This window comes from Mytilus galloprovincialis, chromosome 10, assembly GCF_965363235.1.
Source record: "Mytilus galloprovincialis chromosome 10, xbMytGall1.hap1.1, whole genome shotgun sequence".
Classification (NCBI taxonomy): domain Eukaryota; kingdom Metazoa; phylum Mollusca; class Bivalvia; order Mytilida; family Mytilidae; genus Mytilus; species Mytilus galloprovincialis.
Genome location: NC_134847.1, coordinates 38,445,520 through 38,468,602, shown reverse-complemented (window position 1 = coordinate 38,468,602; position 23,083 = coordinate 38,445,520). Strand labels below are relative to the sequence as shown.

At 31.9% G+C, this 23,083-nt stretch overlaps 2 protein-coding genes across 2 annotated transcripts; one reads left to right on the top strand and one right to left on the bottom strand.

The window, feature by feature from the left end:
- Positions 1–702: 702 nt before the first annotated feature.
- On the bottom strand, positions 703–9,655 carry LOC143047514 (large ribosomal subunit protein eL24-like). Its single transcript, XM_076220568.1, has 5 exons — positions 9,600–9,655; positions 7,982–8,057; positions 4,223–4,470; positions 3,822–3,873; positions 703–816 (listed from the first exon to the last, which is right to left on the bottom strand). Exons 1-5 carry the CDS (start codon positions 9,602–9,604, stop codon positions 733–735), a joined length of 465 nt encoding a protein of 154 aa, XP_076076683.1. The 5' UTR covers positions 9,605–9,655; the 3' UTR covers positions 703–732.
- Positions 9,656–9,955: 300 nt separating this feature from the next.
- Positions 9,956–21,787, top strand: LOC143047513 (tumor susceptibility gene 101 protein-like). The gene is made up of 11 exons (XM_076220567.1): positions 9,956–10,273; positions 12,672–12,756; positions 13,264–13,329; positions 13,853–14,016; positions 14,664–14,808; positions 15,361–15,630; positions 16,191–16,318; positions 17,306–17,398; positions 18,463–18,596; positions 20,066–20,168; positions 21,061–21,787. The coding sequence occupies exons 1-11, from the start codon at positions 10,232–10,234 to the stop codon at positions 21,148–21,150; spliced, it is 1,320 nt and encodes a 439-aa protein (XP_076076682.1). The 5' UTR covers positions 9,956–10,231; the 3' UTR covers positions 21,151–21,787.
- Positions 21,788–23,083: the final 1,296 nt, after the last annotated feature.

Genomic DNA, 23,083 nt, shown 5'->3' with positions numbered 1-23,083 from the left:
GAGAATATCCTTGATGTATTAAAATTGTCTCAAATTTGACAAAACAATAAAATTGAGAATGGAAATGGGGAATACATCAAAAAGAAAACAACCCAACCAAAGCAGATAACAGCCTATTTTACTCTGGAAAGTAAATCAGAAGATTTTTAAAATCATGAGGTAGTATACTTTCATTAATCTCTCAAAATAATTGTGTCAAGTTTGAAGTAAATAAAATTGATCAAAAAGCTTACACAAATGATTGATTTTGGACTGTCTTGGAATGTTATAGCTGACAAAATGATATGGCTGTTGCTGTGCATTGACATATAATTGGTTAATGCAAAGTCATTAGGACTCGTTGCATATTTATCTCATTGGCAATCAAATCACATTTTCTTTTTTTCAACAAAAGGTGAAAAATTATCTAAAAATCCAACCATTCTAAATCCCATAACTCTTGATTGACAAATAGACTATCAGGAATACCAAAATGAATTCTTTTTTGAATGAAATATTTCATCCAAGTTCCATGAAATATTATCAAAGCATTCTCTAGCCTTTGGACTTACAAAGTTAGACCATAATATCTCCTGTATGAGATAGCCATTCAAAAATTATCATTTTCATACTTTTTCAATATTGCATGTATTGACAACTTGATGTACTTATTATGAACACTTATTAGCACGATGTACACTTTAGAATGAATAACAAAAAACATTGTACTCCACATGTCTATATTAATATAAATTATCGTTTTCCACCAACACGGGGTTTTGCTGCTGGAGCGGACTTCATTGCCATCTTGCCACCTTTCACTTTTGGTGCTGCAGCCTGTAAATAAAAATTAACATGAATTTTAAACAGCTGTAATATGAGCATTTTTAAACAAGGAAATTTTTTTAATTTATATGTGGTGAATAAATAGAGATCATCTTGGTTTTAGAATTGTATTTAGTAACCAGTACCTCTAAGGACAATTGAAATAATGTCATTGTACAATCCCCCCTCCCCTTCTTCATATAATGGATTCTGTTGTACACATTAACCAAGAGCAAACTTTTTTTGGACAAAACCTTTTGGTAAACATTGTTAATTTGTACGACTATATAATTTTTTTGTTATATCAAATTGAACCACAAATAAAATTAGGATTTACTAAATCTTTTAAGGTTATGAACTTAAAGACTTTCTCTGCTCGCTTGATCCCAATATAAAATGAATAACAGAATGAATGCAATGAGTATCCATGTCAAAATCAGAGGAAATTTATGAGAATTTGAAATGAGGGAACATTTTTGTTGAAAGAATATGGAAGAATTGAAGCCCAACTAGTATACATTATTGACATAAAATGTTGTTTTATGTAAAAAACACTTGGAATGGACATTGTTCAGTGAAAGGAATTTGTACAGCCTCATTAAATTTTTCAAAATTTTGCCGTTGTCGGTTAAAAAATTATGATTTTGTGTCAAAGAGCAGAATTTTGAGAATTTCACCTAGATAATGCAGAAAATTTGAAAATTTAAATATTTTATGAAGATAAAATTATCAAAACATGAACAAAACTGAACATGGTGTTAGTGAATGAACATGATGAAATAAAGACACAAATAACAAACAACAAGTTTTTATTGACATTTATTATGAAGATCTCCCCAGGGCTTTCAATAAGTTTAGAAGTAGGAGGATAAAACCAAAAAATAGGAGTCCCATCAATGCGGGCGGCAAAGCCGGCCGCGGCGACGAGCTTGCTCGTCGAACCTACGGCGGGGGGTCTGTTTAAAATGGTGCAAAATCCTGCATTCTGGGAGTCTCCTGGACCCTGTTTCAGTCCTCTCAAAACATCATTTTTTTAATGAAAATAATGTAAATGTTTGATTAAAATTTGTAGCATGGTTGGATTTTCTGTAAATATTGATTACATTTATATATGCATTTGATCCAGACTTCAACTTAAAGCTTGTATTTGAACTTGTTTGAGAATAGCAATGAAATGGTGATAATATAGGGAAAGATCATATTTATTCATTAATAAAATTTTATTATACTTGAGCTTCTTGAGTTGATTTGTATTGATTTTCATTTCAGGTATAAAGGGTGAAAAACTGAAAAGTATCAATTCTTCGTCTTACATGTATGTTTTACTGCCTAATATTACCAAAACTGTATGAATTCAACTCTAGTAAATTATATATAATGAGTAAAATTTGATGTACCCTAAATACTTTTTACATGGAAGGTAAATTATAAATTATCCCAAGACTTTATGTAAATTTAATTTGAACTAGTCTATGATCAATTATGAACATTCACAGACAAGTCAAGGTAAACATATAAAAAAAAGAAGATGAGACCAAAATGACACAGACATTAACAACTATAGGTCACTGTACAGCCTTCAACAATGAGCAAAGCCCATGGTGATAATGGTTATGTCAGATGATGGATCTGCTTAATTAAAGAAAAATATAATTGATATTGATTAAAATCTTGTATTTTTAATTGGCTTAACATTGTTGTTTCTAAAAGTCAAAGTTGCTATCATCCTCACTCTCTTCATCAGTCATCTGATTCATTAGTAATCCCCAGAATTGATGCCAGTTTAGAAATTGATGCTACTTTGTCTTTGTTTTTCAGCTTCACTTAAAATGTTTTTAATCATTTTATAACAAAGTATGTATATGCACAAAATTAATACCAGATTAAAATTCTATGAGTTCAGGGAAAATAGAATATAAATTGAATGGGACATTAACATTCAGTTCAGTAGATACAACAGAGGCAGACAAAATCCTTAACAGGATAATAAATTATATGATCCTTGACATGGGCATTGAGTGTGGGTACATCGTTGTATTGTGCATTGAAGTCAGAAGACCCTAAAGTGGCCCCAAATTTGACAGTGATGCTTTACAGATACAAAGAAAAGAAGATTGCGACACCAATTTATTCAATTTTTAATACAAAGCCAACATAGTTATAAAGGAACATGTCCATGTAGTTCACTCTATGTAATAGGATTTGAATCTAAAACAAACGTGGGATCAGTGTCCTTGCGAACACGTGGGTCAGTGGCTGTACGTTGTTTATATTGGCGTTTGTTTGTTTTTTATTTTATTTTAACATTGTGAAAATATACAGTGTTCTCCTTTGAATAAGTTGTATTTCCATTCAATATTTATAAAGCACCTTGTTTTTGTATTTTTCTAATCCATTGACTGATGTCACTTTGTTTTCGTTTACTCATTTTCGTACACGCCTATTGATTACACCAATCGTAGGTCGTTTAAGAAAACCGGTTGTAAATCGACCAATCAGGAGGCTGTTTACGGACGGTGTTCGGGTGCCTTCTGCTGGTTTCTACTTTCAGTAGTTTTCGCCTTACTCTCCTTGTTGATAGCGATCCCACCGTGACTACTCGGGTCACTTCACGTAGATAGGGAAAGGTTATAAATATCAACCACACTATCGGAAACCCCCTGGTTGTGTCAACAGCGTAAATTTCCCTTTCAGTCATTTTTATTGATTTTTTAATTTTACAATTTTGAGCAAAGTAGGCGGCGGATTTCCTTCAAGTAGACGACGAAAATCACCGCCTACCGCCTTCTATTGAAAGCCCTGTCTCCCACTTGAGTAATAGTAGCCAGGGAAGCCATTGTCTCAGAGTAGCTTCTGTCTGGGCAGCAATCGGTGAAAGGGTTAAAAGGCATAACAAATAATCATAAGAAAATATCTTATTGTTGGAAAGATTGCATCAAACAGGTACAAAATTCATAATATTATAATGACAGGGCATCTAGGAAATTCTGGATCAATGTATACAAGCTTGACCTTACCTTCTGTTGTTTCTTTTGGGCATCCTTTGCCTTTGTTTTTTCTTTTGCAGCTCTGTGAAAAGAAATAAAACATGGCTTACAAACTACATTCAAACTCTCGAAAACCTATCTAAAATAATTCATTTGTTGGAAGTCAGAACTTTGACAGAAAAAACTCCAGCTGATTTTCTTTACTATATAACAATAAGGAGATTTGGTGTGATTGCCAGCAAGACAACTAACCACCATATTTGTTTTTTTCCATAAATTTAACAGACCCTTCATGAATAAAACAGGCCAATGAATTGCAGCTGACATGCCTGCATATGTGTGTTATTGAAGATTAAAGTTGTGGCAAACAATTTTTTTCTTTCGTTTAAAAACAACCGGAGTATAAACAGATATTTCAATGAATAACTTACCTGATGGCTTGTTCTCTTTGTGCTTTACGGACTTCTGGCTTTTGGTTTCTTTTAGCCATAATGTCTGTTAAAGTTGCTCCAGTGATGGCTCTGGCAAATTTTTGTGTCCTACGGGTCCTTTTCTTTGCAACTTCTTCCATCAAACCCTTTTTGTGTTTCCTACGGTACAATACAGTCCAGTTAATGTTACGAGGGTTTCTTTTCATGGAGTGGTTTGCCTCGGTTTTACTACTGACAAAGTTGAAAACCTGTATGAAATAAAAACCAGTAAATCTATGATAATTTCTGTTTAACTAGTCACAAAATGTAGACATAATTCCAGAAATGTGTGCAATTGGACTATACATGAAGTAACATCCAACTAAACAGAAAAATTTGACATACAATATCAATGTAAAGGTATTATTATGAAATGAATACCTTTACATATTGAGATTAGTGAGAATATTGCTTTCATATACATTAAAAAGCATAACAAAAGGTTGTTAAAGAATAGCTTAAACATCCTCAAATGAGACGAGTCTACTATCAAAATTGTACTAACATGACCAACACAATAGATTCCATATGTGAAACAGGATCTGAAGTGAACCCCCTTTTTTTGGATGGTGTGGTTTAGTGTTGCTCAGTCTTAAAGTTTTTTATGTTGTGTTTTGTACATTTTTTCCCATCATTATATCATCATTTTGAGTTAAAATATCCCTTAGGTATCTTTCATTGAATCTATACTTTTTTCCAAGAATCTTCAATCAAAATGATGACAAAGGTGAATCTGTGTGCTACAGTCCATTTCAGTTGCTTCATAAACATGATAAACATTTGATACAATTATCAGCCAAAAAAATTGAATTTAATTTAAAATATTTAAAATTAAAAGAAAAGGCTCTGGCTGACATCAATGATCTAATAATAAACCATACCATAACTGGAGTGTACAATACAAGGGTCATAATTTTACTATTGTTTCATTGAAATTGGCTGTGCTATAATTTTTTTTTAGGAATTTACAATTCAGAAATATTTATATATCTTCCTCAAGCAACACTGGTGGTAAGCGGATGGTCGTAACTAAAAGTTACGACCATCCGGAGATGGGAGACAACTCTAGGGATAAGTTTTTCTTTTCCGATTTTCGTGCAGTAAAAGGTTCATTTGAGCCAAACCGCTTGTCTCATATACACTTATCGTGAGTGCGTTGATATTGAAACCAAACTTGATAGCCAAAATCATTCCAATTGTCGTAAAATAGTCATTCAAAAGTTCGAGCATGATGGTCGTAACTTTAAATGTGTGATGGTCGTAAATTCAACTATAATATTTTGGATGATGGTCGTAACTTTGAAAGATGACCGTAACTCGAGTATTTAGACAAACTTTTATTAATGTATTTTAAAAGTAAAAGTAATAAACTCAAATGTCATGTTTGATTTGTTACAAACAATATTGTTTGTTACTATAATAATGGTATGCAGAAGCTAGAGAATTATTAAACACATACAGTTCTGATGTATTCAAAACGCTCATCATTTAGGAGCAACAGTGAAAACTTATCAACTCGCATTAAGCCAAAAAGTATGTTAAGGTTGAGTATTAAAAATTTTTTTACTGTACGTTAGGGCATAAAATGATTAAATGCACGTGTATTCCCTCACATTTTCTTTATTTTCGACTTTTTTTTATCTGCAATCATGTCGGCAGATGAAATTATTAAACGTACAATTCTGAACAATCATCTTTAACTTTCAATCAGCTATTGCAGTTCTTATAAACTATAGGCCTTCAAATATTCGGCTTTTGGTGGTTCTGACACTTTATGCGAAAATTAAATCCACAAATACACTTCGGAGTCCTGGGTTGAGTTCAATATCGTAGCAGCTACATATAGTGCTACGTAGAATTTGACTATTGAACGTGTAGATATAGACTAGTTGCTACATAGAAATTGAAAGCAGCTACATAGTATTGGTACGGAATGAAAACTGAATCCATTGTGTCGCAATGAAAATTGTATTGACATCGAAAGTAGGAATATTGTTGATATATATTTTACACTGCTACATGCGCTGAATTTAAGAGTAAAATAAAATACTAGTTTGTAGCCAGGCTTAAGCTTGTAACCAGGATAATATGTCAGAGACTTAGGTAGAACTAAATGTACTGCGGCAAGTATCACAAACAAACCCCACGGTATGCAGGTTGAACATTATGTGTATGTTATATGTTTATATTGTATGAATGGGTACGCGCTACTCATGGACTTCGTAATGGACATAACTGTCCACCTTATTATCAGCTTGATTTCACCAAATAACAATATGACTTCTAAAAATCCAGGCTAAAAATAAAGCGTATGTTCTTTAACTCAGGTACGGACCTGTGAATTCACGGGAATGGTCTAGTCTAGATAACGACCTTCATAACCTATCAATATTAACTTTTAGATTATTAGACTCCTTACTAATGCTCTTTCGACTTAATGTATCAATCTTAAATTGTAGATTTTAAAAAAATCAGCTAGTATGTACATCCTCAAAAAGTTTTTACAATGTTTATCTTTTCAAATTATGCAAAATCTAAAGAAGAATAAAAAAAAAGGATACTGTTATTTCATGTGATGTCCAATTTATTAAAAATGCCTTTCCTTAAAATCATTTATTTTGTAATTAAAAATGATTAATTTTTTTGATACATTTTGTGCTTTTTTATTTCTTACTAAGAATTATCATAACCAAGGTTGTGTTTCTTGTTTTAAAATGAATTCTCCACTTTTGAGAACTTTACATTGTTAATGAATTTAATCGCTTACATTAATTCAACTATTTGCCTCGGTTAGTTTTATACATTATATTTTCAGTATATATGACTGTCATTTCATTTTGTATTGTTTCGTTCGATTCGTTCCAATTTTCTTCCGTTTCGCACTTTACAGGTACCCCTCTCTTCACCCCTTTTAGTTGATGAAAACAACTTCACAAATATATAATATAATATATTCATATAATAAAAGACACATTTAAAACTCTTGACTTGCCTTGTTCGGTCCAAAACATTAAAAAAAATTTGGAATTTTAAACCAATTTGAAACTTTAATCAAAATTCCCCCAAACTAATATTTGAATTTTTACACGGATTGAAATTGCTTTATTTTACGTTGTATTTAAAAAAAATAAAAAATCTTTAGAAATATATCATTTAATATATGCATACAATAGAAGAAACGTTTAAAACTTTTGACTTGCCTTATTCGGTCTTATTTAAAACAGAGTTACGACCATCACAAATTTTCGTTACGACCATCCTCACATTTTTGTTTTTTTAGTTACGACCATCATGCTCGAATTTTTGAATGACTATTTTACGAAAATTGGAATGTTTTAATCCATCAAGTTTGGTTTCAATATCACCGAACCATCGAATAGTATTTATGAGACAAGCGGTTTGACTCAAATGAACCTTTTACTGCACGAAAATCGCAAAAGAAAAACTTATCCCTAGAGTTGTCTCCCATCTCCGGATGGTCGTAACTTTTAGTTACGACCATCCGCTTACCACCAGTGAAGCAAAGTTCCTTGTTTATATTTGATTATACCAACCCCATATATCCTTTTTTTTTTTATCAGCTCTTGAATTTTTGAGTTGGTTTTGGTTTTTCAAATATTATGGCTTGAAGTCTTACACATCTTATAACATAACTGACAATTATTATTGAAATGTTGATCAAGCACATTAAAATTGGTATCTTTAAAAGTTTGTACTCACCCTGCAGTCAATTTTGACCAATCTTTTCCCATGGCCTGGGTATATTTTATAGCCGCTAAATGCACAAAGTTCGACCCTGCAAAGATAAAATATTGTTTCATTTAATACTCTTAACATTGTGATACTTTATGATTTTTTAAGTTATATCAAGAGAATTGTCTCATATTTTTAAAGCTGGGGTCAATTATAGCCCACTTTACAGGGTAAATTTTTCTCATTGTTGAAGGCCTTATCATTACAGGCAAAACTATTTACATTGGTACAGTGTAACTAAAATATGAATAAAAGCGCAAGTCAACCAGAGGTGAATCTAACACAGATAACCAAACAACATTTTAACTTTAAGTTTTGAATGGTACATTTTTTTGTATATTGCTACATGTATCAATAGTTTCAATCAACACTAAATATTATTGCTAATTCCCTATAGTCCTACATTCTATCCATACTTATATTTTGATATTGCACATGTTAAAGCTAATCAAGGAGTCAATAAATATTAAACAATTCTTCAAGTCACAGCTGTCATAGGGGGTCTCATTGGCGGGGTCTGATCCTGGATCCCACGTATTATTTTGGTAGAATCTGTATTCCGCTTCTCATTGCCATAATAGTGCATGTAATTTCCGGTGTCCCACCAGACTTTGTTTCACATGAAATTATTTTATTTTCACGTGTTATGCTTAACAAAAATTGTACAATCCTGTGTCACGCTTGAACCCCAATGAGACACACGTCATACTTGAAATTGAATACCATATTTTTTAAACATGCTAAAGTCTGGAGTACACAAAACAGTTAACATTATTGTAATCAAATTAATACAAGAGCAATAATGAGTATTATCATGATCAGTTGACAAAAGGTCAATTAATGTAAACAATGTCATAGAACCATCTGCTCCTAATGTCATGTTATAACATTCCGACATAGGAACTTTACGAGAGAGAGCACAAATGGGAAAGTCATCTCAAGTATGTAGTGCATATCTGTGCACAGGGGCGCGTATCATAGATGTAGGCAGAATATATGGCAGTCAACTGGTATGCATCATACATTGTGTTAATAATAGCGCTATTAATGCAACGTATGTAGAAGTTAGAACAACAAAATACATTTCTAATACTATTATTATATAATATTGTTTAAGTGAAAAATGTGTGTACTACCATGTATTTGAACTGTACTTGTATATCTTTCAGTGTAATTGTTAGTAAATATTTTATGATTAGTTTAATAGTTATAAACTTTATACTATCATGTGTCTAATGCATTAGATACTGAACATAGTACATCTTTTTGTTTCATAAAATGTTTATGGATCAATAATTCTATGTATCTGTATGCCTCACAAGTTCTTCGAATTCGATTTATAATGTCACTAGTGATTAGAATGGAAATAGAGCACATCAATTCAGAAGAATTCGATGATAACTTGTGTCATGAAGTCATGAAAATAGTCATTAATATTTTCTTTTCCGACATTAATTTAGATAAAATATACTTTGAGAGAGTTAGAATCGGTATAAGCTTTCATGATGGGTGAAATAAACTTTAGATGCCCGCTAATCACAGAGATTCTGAACGATTTATGTACGACTACTATAATTCAACATACTTCATGTTGGCTACCGGAAGAGAAAGATTGCACAAGTGATCAATCCTATGACCGAAAAATTTAATTCTAAAAATGTATAACGTATCCCAATGTAAGATGAGTTTTATTTAATAAACTATTTAATATTTTACTGGCAGCATAAGTCAATACTTAAATACATTTCTCGATTTTTTTTTCATAGCACTTAAAATTTAAAAAAAAAAATGATTAGGGCGAACATTTAATTTACATTTTGGGTTTTTACATAAATCTGGAATCCCCTCTGTAGCTAATTATAGATATAACAGGAAAATAACATCTGCAATGCGTTTAATATAAGCGGTATTTTAGTTAGCAATCAAAACATAAATTTGATTGAGTCATCATCTTCTGACAGTTACGAATCTTTAATCGAAGAAAAATCATTTAATTTCTGCTTATTGTGTGTGTTTATGCAACTCCCCCCCTCAAAAGTCTAATTTAAGTAAAATACAAACGATCTATACAGGTGAAAATGGCATATTTATACTGTTTAAGATGAAAACACACGTTTACCTGCAGAACACAGTTGGCCAACATCAAACGGATATACAGTTCAACAACAAAAACTGTTTAAACAAAGTTCAGATTTTGACAGATCTATTGGAGAAATAATGGGGAGTAATGAACAGATGCTAAAATCTTACCTTAGTAAGGTATGAAATATTTCATTAAATATATATGAGACAGGTGGTTGAGGAAAATACACCTTATGCTAATCTCGGCTGACCCAGCCACTTGAACTTTTGACACATACAACAATCACTTTTCCATTGTGGCGTCAGATATTTTGTTTTATGACTTCAAATATTTACGAGAACCTGTGTGATATCCAGTAATGACGGACAAATAGCGATAAGGTGCATGAGGTGTGACATACACCTTATCGCTGTTTGTCCGCCATTACTGGATATCACACATGTTGAATTTGTTCCTGTTAAATGTTGACTTCATATAACAACATATCTGACGTCGCAATGGAAAAGTGATTGTTGTATGACTTCAAAAGTTCAAGCGGCTGAGCTGGGAAAAGGATAAGGTGTATTGTTGACATGTATACATTGTACATGTTCATGTATTTGGAAATCTGTCCTGCTCGACCCCTAAATTTTTCCTGCTTGAACTTTTGACATCATACAACAATCACTTTTCCATTGTGGCATCAGATATTTTCTACTAATACTACATGTATCATGACTATAAACATGATATAAAACATCTAAATTTTACAGGAAATTTTGCTGCCCATGGTGATTAGTGGTGAAAAGACAGTACATAGTTTATTGCCCCTCCATAAGGGGGGGGGGCCCACTGACTGCCTAAGAGGCCCACTCTAGTCATGCTTCAGTGATTTCCTATATAATCAACCAAATTTTTCCCTCAAAAGGGGGCCCAGGCCCCTGTAAACCCTCTAAATCCGCCTCTTGACCATGCTGACATTGTACATGTGAAGGTACTTTATTGATGGCTGTCACCCATACACTTATATAGAAAATCAAAGGATATATAGTATTCATCCAAAAACAAAATCAGAACATGCAATTACATGCACATCTAAAAAACCAGACAAAAGCAAAAAACAGTGCTTTTATTGCTACTCTTCATCTCAAAGTCACTGTGAGGTGTGTAAAATGTACTTAAACCCACAATTGAACTTTAAAATACCGGTAAGTACATATAGGGAGATGTGATATATATGTCATTATGATTACCACTGAGACAACTATTGACAACAGTTCCATTGAATTGGACATTTTGGATGTAAGAAATTATAGTCAACATTACAGCCTTCAACATGCATGCTTGTTTGTATTTTTAAAAACTAGGCTGTAAAAGAGAAGCTACATGTATGTTCTGGGTGAATAAACCCTAGGAAAATATATGAGATGGGCAAACAGACGTAATACTGGGCAGGAATATGAAAATAAGTAGGATGGTATGATTGTCAAAAAGACAACTCTTCACAAGAGACCAAATTAAACAGAAACTTACAACTGTAGACCACCCTACATGTAGGGCCTTCAACAATGAGCAACGCCCATACATCGTAGTCTGCTTTAAAAAGCCATAAAACAATTCAAACAAGGAAACTAAAGATGAACTGAAAATTTTACATGATACATGTACAAATGCACTATAATCAAAACACTGAAATTTACTCTCACTCATACAGTTTAATAATCTTTATCATGTTTATGCCTCAAGCCATCCATCCAGTCTATGTCTCACTCCTACATATACTTGTGGCTGCCACGGCCATATGTTTTGGTTCAGAAGCAGCAACTACTACTTTTTTATTTCTTTGGTTTGCTTGGTAAAGGATTAATCCCTTGACCTTCCATATCTTCCATGCGTTATTAAAACAATGCAAGCCTCCATTTGGTGGTTTAACAAATTATTTCAGAAGGGGAATACATTGTACCAGCAGCAGTGGCGGATCCAGAACTTTTCCTAAGGGGGGGCCCGCTGACTGACCTAAGGGGGGGCCCGCTCCAGTCATACTTCAATGATTCCCTATATAATCAACCAAATTTTTCCCACGAAAGGGGGGGCCTGGGCCCCAAAGGCCCCCCCTGGATCCGCCTATGAGCAGAGGTTAAGTAGTATTAGCTAGTAGGACCATGATTGCCAACTGAAGCCAGTAAGCAATATTAGAGCATTTTTTCGATACATGTATTACCATAATATCCATTTGACTAATTATAATAAATAATTATATAAGTTGCCTAGTTGGCAATCACATGTGAGGGCTAATTTGAAGAAAATGTTTATTTTTTTTATCATTTTCAACCTCTTTGCAGTCTTCACGATGAACTGTTAAATCTAAAGGCCCGGTGCTCAATTTTTGAAATTTTTGAGTTAGATTCTGTTGGCCTGTATATATGATTTACAAGCCTGGGCTGCCTGGGCTGCTGTTCAGCCCGAAGAATGCCTCTTTGTTGCAAATACCTTGAATATACAAAAAGCTTAAGAAATTGTTAATTTTTGTTCTTTTTTTTGCATACATTGTAGTGTGATTTTGATATTATTCAGTTTCATCTACTACTTTTTCAGTACAAGTATGCAGACATAGCAAAGAAAGATATACTTGGTGTATTTTCACAATATAAAGACTTGAGACCAACTCATGGGCCATTCAGTAAGTATATTACCGTACATGCCGTACATCATCGCGGGTATGAGATTTCATGATTTTCATTGAATAAAGTTAGTATACGAAATATTTTGTTAGATTCAAAACTGTTATCAATATATTTGCATGTGCACTTTTAAATTGGTGGAATTTATTTTGGCGATTTTGTTCTATCCGCGAAAATTTTCACACTGCGTAATAACCCGCAATACAGTATATGTGTTATTTAACTTATGAGCCTAATCTTTTATTGAGATTATGTACCGGTATATGTATGTCATGTATGTAGAACATATTGGTTTATTGCTTTATACCACATAAGCACAAACAAGCTATATCACTGCAAGAGCTATATTTTGAATTTCAAAATTTAATAAAAGACAGTTTCAAATACATGTAGCAGGTCAAAAATTTCACTTCAGTTTTAATTTACTAAATCTTTAGTTTAAAGCGACTTTTTTTGGTTTTGTTTTTCACTAAACAGAGAACTCAAAATATTTCTTTTTATTTCAGTATTTAATGATGGTTCACAAAAAGATCTAGTAAACCTAGATGGTACTATACCTGTTAATTACAGAGGTAATATATATTATATTTATCACTATTTATTGCTTTATAATGTACTTTGAACACAGATTTAATTCCAACGCCTCAACATAGTGCAGGAGACATAGAAGTAGCAGGCACATCACAAAAGATTTGAAAAAAATCAGTGCCCTCCAAAGAAATTATGGCCCTTGGAAATGTAAATTTGACATAGAATTGCATTGTAAACACTCACAAGATTTTATTTCTTGCAAAATTTTTATGAAATTGTTATCGAAGGTTTTAAAGGAATGTCTAGCAGTTTGAAAATCAGTGCTATTCAATTGTTTAAACACAGTTACAAATATTTTCGTTAGTTGCTCTTTGGGATTCAAATCCCTCTGCGCTTTCAGATCTTGTTGCCCACATGACCCAGTGTGTGTATGGAAAATTTGTATATATGTGAAAGGTTAATGGGTGATAACAACAAGTATTTTTGGGAAAACTTCTTTCGTCTAGAAAGTAATATCATGAATGTGTGAACATTTAAATAAATTATTTATGTGATTTTTTACAGGTAATATTTACAACATACCAATAGGTATCTTTATTCTGGACACTCATCCATACAACCCTCCAATCTGCTACGTTAAACCTACAAATACCATGCAAATAAAACAGGGAACCAATGTAGATGCCAATGGTAAAGTGGATTTACCATATCTCAGAGACTGGAGATATGTAAGTATTTTTGTTTCCTGCTCAATACACAGAAACAATGGGCATCTGTCATCTGTCTGTCTGTTGATCCACTCAAGAGTTATGCACCTTGGAAACACTAACTGAATCGAAAATTGCATTTACAGTGCTCTTATGTCTCTAATTCTTGGCCAATTTTCACCAAACTTATACATGTATCAGCAATGTCTTTAATTGGTTCAGAAATCAGTGCCAATCAACTATGTTTTAAAAGAATTATGTCCCTTGGAAAAATTGATTATTTATTGAAAATTGCATTGTCAGCAATCTCATGATATGGCATTAAATAGGGATGGTATGATAAGATGATTTTGCTCCTTAAAAGAGTATAGTACAAAGTACTTGCATGTAAAGCAGTTACTTAATATACTAATAGTACTTCGGAGAAATTAAGCTTCTAAATGATCAAAATTAGCGTTTGTCAAACTGCAAACAGCTAAGTATCCAATGAAATTATTTCTGTAAATTGTGTGGATCGAATTTCTTGAAATTATTATAATTTTGTCAACATGTCAAAGTTAATCATTTGTCAACATTTTATGAAAGTTCAACGAGTCTAATGACATTGAGTATACATGTAGAATTCATAAATTGTCAGTATATTATAATGATGTTAAATTTATTTGCAGCCACAATCAGATTTATTGGGCCTGATACAGATTTTAGTAATAGTGTTCAGTGAGGAACCACCTGTTTTCTCTAGATCTGCAAACTCCCAGAATAGACCCCCACCATACCAAGGAGGAGCCCAACAACCACCATATCCATCACAAGGTTTGAATTACATTGTATTTGTATTAGCATTGGCACATCTCATTTCCATGGAAAGTATTTGGTTAAACCCCCTCAGTCATTGAGGCATTCCAAACGTTTTATTTCATTTCTGCAGAGAATGCAGCTTCATATGCTGTTTGTGACAAGGTTAAAACAATGCATACTAAAACAACCAAGATGATTGATTAAACTAAAATTTCAATGTGATAGCATAGTATGTGATAATACAAATAGAACGCTTCTTTATAGGGTTTAAAAAGCATTAAATGTGCGCTTCATACAAAATGTGCATTGGTCAATCCTTTAACACCCCAAAATAATTACAAAATTACTAAACATGCTAAATATAGCATTCAAATCTTAAATAAATATCTTAAGGAACATGCTGCATTTAACTATTCAAATACATAAACTGAAATCAAAAGAAATATTTTCTGACAGCAAAATTTTACTGAATTTGAAACAATGACTTTTAGCTAAAATATATCGGTTTTCAAAACATTTCATTTTTTTTTCAACACTCAATAAATCAAGTTTAAACCTAAATTACAGGTGGATTTCCGATGCCCCAACCATATTCACCAGGTTATCCCCAGCAAGGTGGCCAAAGTGGTGGCCAAGCAGGGAGTTATCCAAATTCAGGTTTCCAAGGATATCCTAGCTATCCAAACCAACAACAAGCTCCAGGAGGATATGGTAATAACAGTGGATTTGGTGGATATCCAGGTCAACAACAACCCCAAGGATATCCTAGTTCTACACCAGGATACCCAGCAGCCAGTACTGGATATCCTTACAGTGGTAGTGTACAGACGGAATCAAGTAATTTGAATTTTATTTACATTTGATGATCTTCATGAACTAAGTTAATTAACTAAATAGATTTACACAAAACTTAGAAAAAAATACAGTAGTATTATAGTTGTGCATTATTATAAAATTTTGAATTGGAAATGTACATTGAGGAAATTTCTTTGAGTTGACATATATTATATATTCCATTATTTGGAAGGAAAGATCTAGAATTATCAGCCTTTTAAAATCAGAACACTGCATTACAAATTTCTATCAGTGTAGCTTGAAACCTTTTTTTTGATTAGTTATTTTCAGAATAGAATAATAAGGTCTATTCTAATAACTTTTCTTTTAAATTTCAAATATAATTTTTTGTGTCTGTGCTTAAAGGGTATACAGATAATGTAATTAAATTAAAGGAAAATAAACCTGAGAAAAACATAATTTAGGAAAAGACCAGTTTTTACAACCAGTTCTAATTTTGATTTAAAAGCATTTTCATATAAAAAAATTATATGTTGAGTTTTTTGTTGAGATTTTTGTATTACATTAACATGATTAATGTAACATATTATGATTTATTGCAGCCACGACTGCTGCCAATCGTCCAGGAAGTAATATGACAGTAACCGAGGAACATCTTAGGATGTCTCTCCTATCAGCGGTAGAAGACAAAATGAAGAGACGATTAAGAGAAATATTTGAACAAGCTCAAGTAATTAAACCTTTGTATGCCTGAACTGAGTGCTCCAATAACAATAGAACTTCTTTTGTCAATATATCAGCACTCCCTTAATAATTTATTTTTTAATGAAGTATCTTGTATAACTGAAAAAAAATGTATGATTTGTTTCTATGAAAACCAGAAAATGCCCATGCTGAAGACCAATATGTTGTGTTTTGAAAGTTATTGGAGAAAATCTTACAATGTCAAAGCAGATAAAATCCAAATTTTTCAAGAAAATGTAACCCTTCACATGGTAAGGTGTTTAATATTGACCTGAATTGACAGTTTTACATCTGAAGGTTAGAAGTACTCCAGCTTTCTGTACCAATAAAAATGGCTGTCATGATACTTGTATAGACAGTATTGTTGAAATTTGAGTTAAACTTCAACATAAAACATTTTTATTTAATCAGAATAGACCACTTTCAAGTTCATCCGTCACCGGAAAAAACTCGTCGATTATGCACACCTTTGTGAAGTCATTTACCAGATAGAGGGGATCGCCTGTATCCCTGCAATATAAACGTTCATCAAGCGTCTTAGTGATGGTCATTGTGCAGGATAAACTAGAAATAAAATTTGTTCAGCAGGTACTTAATCACAATTCCCTAATGACAGCGGTGCTGATTGTCAATTATGAGAATTTAATTTGCCGAAAAATTCGTGCAATATAGCTTTATAGTTTTCCAACCACTCACTCAACATTGGAAGGGAAGTGACGACGCCCCTAAATGCACAAGTGACGTTCATTAAAACCAAAGTTTTTGATGGAAGTGCATCAAACTCAAAAGTTGTCTATTATTTGCTAGGGCCTAAACACTTTATTCAATAAAAAAGTGTGACACTTTCAGGTGTTCGCTGAAGGAAATAGTCAATTATATGATAGGAATGGGTCTAGTTGAATGATAATATAAAACTACTAACTACATCAACCAATAACTTAATTGTCTTTGTAATACAAATTTGTATTTATAGGCTGAAATGAATGTCCTTTACAAGACACAGTCAGATTTAAACACAGGAAAGACCAAGTTAGAACAAATATTTAAAGATCTGGAACAAGAAAAAGTAAGTGACTAAAAATGTGTAAGTTTTGTTAGGGGTGTTAACATCAACGTTTGAAGAATTATGTTTAAGTGTAATAAACTAAACCTAAGAACTGATACTGTGAAAGTGGGGAACCAATTTTCATGGTTTTCGTGGATGACTTTATCCACGAATTTAAGTGTCCATCGAATTAAAACAACCCCTGTCCAAATCAAGACATGGAAAGATCCCCATGTAGGTTGACAACTGATATGATCTAGAGAATATGTATTGAATGTTGCCAAATCCGAAAAAACTATAATAGTAATCACAGGGCAAACCTACTCTACCCATTCAATCAAAAAAAACCTTTTGATCTTTTAATTCTATAAACAAATATTTTTGATTGATGAAGTCAGATTTCCAGTATTGATATGCTATGATGAAGTGTTCATTTTATATCCTCATAACTCTCATAGTTATGGGAAATAATAATTTCATGCTGGGCTTGCTTTCAGATCATTCAATCTTAGATTAATTAATGTGATCACAATGATTTACAGATTTACACAGGTCAATGTTTACCTTTGCAATTTCCTTAAATCCAGACAATTCGTAACTTTGGTTTCTAATGGATTTAATTTTTAATTTTTCTGTTTCGAAAACTAAAATGTACGAATTTAAAAACCCATGAACATGTAAATGTTGCTCAAACCATGAAAATTGATACCCATGAATTAAAGTACTTTCACAGTAATTGTATTTTAAGGGTAATTTCTTAAATATTAGCATTGCTGTACTGTATGGATGGATGACTATTTTACTGCCAATGGCAAATTAAATGCATATTCAAGATGTTAATGTGATATGAATATACACTTTGCATAGTACTTGACCAAACACTGAATCAGATTTTTAACATGCTTGTTGCAAAGTAATGTTCTGCATGAATGTCGTCCACATTATTCTAAATCTTAGCTGAACAGGTTTTGCTCGTTCTCCTAAATGCTGCATGCTTACCAATTTTCAAGTCTGACATATGGTAAAATAAGAATCAGCTTATTCTTTTCAAGAATTAACTTTCTATTAAAAATTTTGTTTTACAGGAAGAAATAGAAAGCAATATAAAACTATTAAAGGATAAAGATAGAGAGCTAAAGGAGGCATTACAAAAAGTAGAACACCAAGATAAACTGGACATAGATGAAGCAGTTATAACTACTACACCATTGTATAGACAGTAAGTTGTTGGATATGATGTTATTATATCTCATCTTTTTGTTGATTGACAATGAAGTTGGTGTCAATAAATGTGTGGTTAGATTAACAGAGTTATCTTAATAAGTGAAAATTTGGTAATCAGAGGCAGATTTAGGGGGGGGCGGGCCCCCCTTTTTGGGAAAAAAATATGTTGCTTATATAGGGAATCATTGAAGCGTGACTGGAGTGGGCCCCTTCTTAGGTCAGTCAGTGGGCCCCCACTTATGAAAATTTCTGGATCCGCCACTGGTAATACTATATTTTTTAGGAATGTTTTCCCATTATTTAATGAAGTCACTCCAGTCTATGGAAATCACGTTACATACATTAACTGAAATTCAGCAGGTAAAATAGGTACTTTGAGCTTGATATCAGTAAATTGATACTCTCTTCATTTGGTATAATTTTGATATTTAATTGATATAATGCTGTTCTTTACTTATTTTGATTGTATGTTATATTAGTAAGTCTTGCTTTTCGACATCAAGATTAAGAAGGGGGAGGGTTGATATCTAAAAAAAATCAGGTTTTATTCCGTATTAGGACAATTGAACACTGTGTTACAAATTTATCCTGATTTTGTTATTTTACATATTATTATATTCAAATTCAATTTGAGGACAATATCAATTAAATATATTATAGATATTAAATTTGAAACTGTAAAAAATAAAAAAAAAATAGCATTATAAAGCAAGTCAATTTTTTATTATTAGGTCAATTGTATAAGGGAGATAATTCCAATTGACGTTATAAATAAGGGAAATAATTCCAATTGACGTGATGAAAAATTGTACTAAAAATTTACTAGGACAATATCAGCCAATCAAATTGCAAGAAATTACTCTGAATCAGGATAAGTAATTTCCTTGTTCTCAGAACAAATGATTTACCAAATGGCTAATACTGCAAAAGAGCAAGTGGTGTTGATAACAAGAAATCAGATTTCCTTACAGTGTTATATACTACATTTCTGATTCTTGCAAAAAAAAAAAAAACTTTTTAAGGGTGTTTTCTACTCTTGTTTATGACATTTGGAATCCTCTAGTTTTATCCATGTTTTTAGTGCGAATAAAAATTTATCCTGCTAATTCTTCCTTTATTTTTCATAGTTTTAATTGTATTTCGTCTTAAAAGTCATTTTTTAAAATTTATCCTATATTAATAATTTATAATAGGTTTCGAAAGTTTTGTTAAGCATATGAATAATCTAGAGAGAAACAGTCTGTAAAATTTTCAATGGCTTATTAAAAAAAAAACAAACAAAAAGACCTTTATTTTTTCTGCTATTTTAGTTTATATACTATCAATTTATAATAGTCTTTTAGAAAGCTTGTTATCTTTAAACAGAGAAACACAGAAGCAAGCATGGCAACCTTAAAATAAACAGCTGTCATGTCATGATCAGTTCATACATATTAACAAGTTATATTTGTTTCTTTTTTATAGATTATTGAACTCATTTGCAGAAGAGCAAGCTATTGAAGATGCTATATATTACTTAGGTGAAGCTCTTAGAAAAAATGTGTTAGAGCCAGATGTGTTTTTAAAGGTATGTTTGTAGCTTTTGGTCTGACTGTCTTGATAATTTTAATCTTGTTGGGTGCTGTATATTATGAAGAATGATCTTCCACCACACTGCAGGATTAAAATTGATAGCATATTCTTAATACAATGTCTTTCAAAGTGTTCTTATTCAATACAGAATAATTTATTTTAGGTTAGGAATATAAAGGCATTTGTTCAGATTGATTCAAGGATATTAAAATTTGTAAGAGCAAAAAAAAATTTTTAAAAGACATTTTTATTGTTAATTTGAGTTTGGAAAACTGAAAAAAAAATACCTGATAAATTGTGTACAAATAGATGCAATTATAATTTATTGCTAAACTTCTACAGGTCTATACATTAATAAGTGTATTTAAACATATTGTTAGTGGTATCCTATGTCAATAGTCAAAGATATGTTGTTTATATTGCTACAACTGTTTTAAGAAATGAAGAATCTGGCAAACAAAATAGTCTTTCATTGTAAGATAAATGGCCTCAGTGGCGTCTTGTCTGTTATGTTGGAGGTTAAACTGGGTAAAGCTTAATGATTGGTATTTGTTGATATTTTGCTATCTAAGCTGTAGTAGGAAGGAAAAGAGCAAAGATTAATCTTCTTGAAGTCATAATTTGTGATTTGACCGAGTGGACTAGAATTTTACCATTCAGATTCATGATATAGGTTTTGCACAAACAACTAATATTTAGTTTAAACATTTAAATAAATATGTTTAAACTAAAACTAATATTTACATGACATTTATATGTTATCAACCTGAATGTGCATGTAATATTTCTCATTGGAGGTTAAAGAACCATCATTCACTCAATCAAACAAAATTCACAGTAGAAATTTTTGAACAAGTTTTTACAATAATTTATGTTTTATTTTTCAGCAAGTACGAGAGTTATCCAGACAACAGTTTATGAAACGAGCACTCATTCAGAAATGTAGAGAGAAAGCTGGTCTTCCTCCTTTAGCCTGACAGATTTTTACATTGTTACCATGGTTACATTATGTAAATAATGTAGATGTTATTGTATATTTTTGTTAATGCATAAAGTTTTTATGAGACTGAGGGGGTGAAATTTTTGCACATTTTATAGTGAACAGATAAAACAGTTATATTTATCAGAGACAAAGCAGAATAGAAAAATCTGCAAAAATTTAACTCTAACTAACGACTACGACTATTTTAAAAAATGTGTGTTACTGGTGATTGGAAAAAAGATATAGTACATATTGTATATGTACTGAAAATAATGCAAAAATTATAAAATGTGAGGACTCATTTAATTTAATTGTAGGTTTGCATATTGTTTACATTATATTTCTTGGTTGTATAGAAAACAGAAAAATTATTTGCAACAAAAATGTACTGTGCATTTATTTTTATTAGTGGGGTACACATTTTGTGGATTTTTAAACCACAGATTTGAATGGTATATGAAATATAATTCTTGAAAGCAAACTTTGGAAAAGCTATGAATGAAATATTCCAGAAAATACAATTTTTTTTTAATCCACGAAAATCGTTAGCCTCGAAAAACAATGAATCCACAGTACAAGCCATTGATTGTCATATTTTAACTCTATATCCACACATAAAAGTACAATCATCATGTTTTTCTTTATTACATATACATATTATCACATTTAAATGAGGAATGGAAAATTCAAGTTTTATCATTTAAGTATGATCTGTCACATACTAGACTTTCATTGACATCATAACATTTGATAAAGTTTTTCATGTTTTTTTGCTTTTTTTGGTTTTTTCAGCTTTAGCTACAGACTCGTCAAATCCTGATTTTTTTTTACATAAGAATATCACATGAAAAGTTGAAAAAAGTCTGTCCATAATTTTTAAATTAGTGGCCCAAACATTGAGTTTTTAATGATTTTGCAGAGAAACCAAAGCTGTACGTTAATAAACACTAGTAAAAATCTTAAATAAATCATTGAAATTACCATGTAAAATTAGTTGTTTGCTTTTTTAGCCCACCATTCCAGCCATCACTTGGCGTCCACCGTCGTCGTCTGTCTGGTGTAACTATTTCAAACATCTTCTCCTCTGAAACTATTAAACCAATTCCAACCAAACTTAAGCTGACTGATCCTTAGGGTGTGTAAAATAAAGTTTGTGTTTTATTTTCTGTTTCGTCAAAAAATATGGCCGCCATGGCTAAAAATAGAACATAGGGGTAAAATGCAGTTTTTGGCTTATATCTAAAATTTAAGCATTTGAGGCAAAACTGAGGAAATTATAAAATTGTTCGTCTTGTCAAGATCCATCTGCCCTGTAATTTTCAGACACCAAACAACCCCTTGTTGTGTCGCTGCACCTGAATTAGCAATTTTAAATGTCAAACAAGTGTCTTACTAGTATGTCAAGCTTTAAATTGCCCCTAGTGTAGACACATGTTTAACAATATGTCAAGCTTTAAATTGACCCTTGTGTAGACACATGTTTAACAATATGTCAAGCTTTAAATTGACCCTAGTGTAGACACATGTTTAACAATATGTCAAGCTTTAAATTGACCCTAGTGTAGACACATGTTTAACAATATGTCAAGCTTTAAATTGACCCTAGTGTAGACACATGTTTAACAATATGTCAAGCTTTAAATTGCCCCTAGTGTAGACACATATTTAACAATATGTCAAGCTTTAAATTGCCCCTAGTGTAGACACATGTTTTAACAATATGTCAAGCTTTAAATTGCCCTAGTGTAGACACATGTTTTAACAATATGTCAAGCTTTAAATTGCCCCTAGTGTAGACACATGTTTAACAATATGTCAAGCTTTAAATTGCCCCTAGTGTAGACACATGTTTAACAATATGTCAAGCTTTAAATTCCCCTAGTGTAGACACATGTTTTAACAATATGTCAAGCTGTTAAATTGCCCCT

Coding starts and splice junctions, on each gene's coding strand:
- LOC143047514 (XM_076220568.1), bottom strand. Junction 3,874..4,222: donor CAAAGAGAACAAGCCATCAG/GTAAGTTATTCA, acceptor TTCTTTTCACAG/AGCTGCAAAAGAAAAAACAA. Junction 817..3,821: donor CCCAAAAGAAACAACAGAAG/GTAAGGTCAAGC, acceptor TTTTATTTACAG/GCTGCAGCACCAAAAGTGAA.
- LOC143047513 (XM_076220567.1), top strand. CDS start 10,232: ATGGGGAGTAATGAACAGATGCTAAAATCTTACCTTAGTAAG. Junction 10,274..12,671: donor TAAAATCTTACCTTAGTAAG/GTATGAAATATT, acceptor CTACTTTTTCAG/TACAAGTATGCAGACATAGC. Junction 14,017..14,663: donor ATCTCAGAGACTGGAGATAT/GTAAGTATTTTT, acceptor ATTTATTTGCAG/CCACAATCAGATTTATTGGG.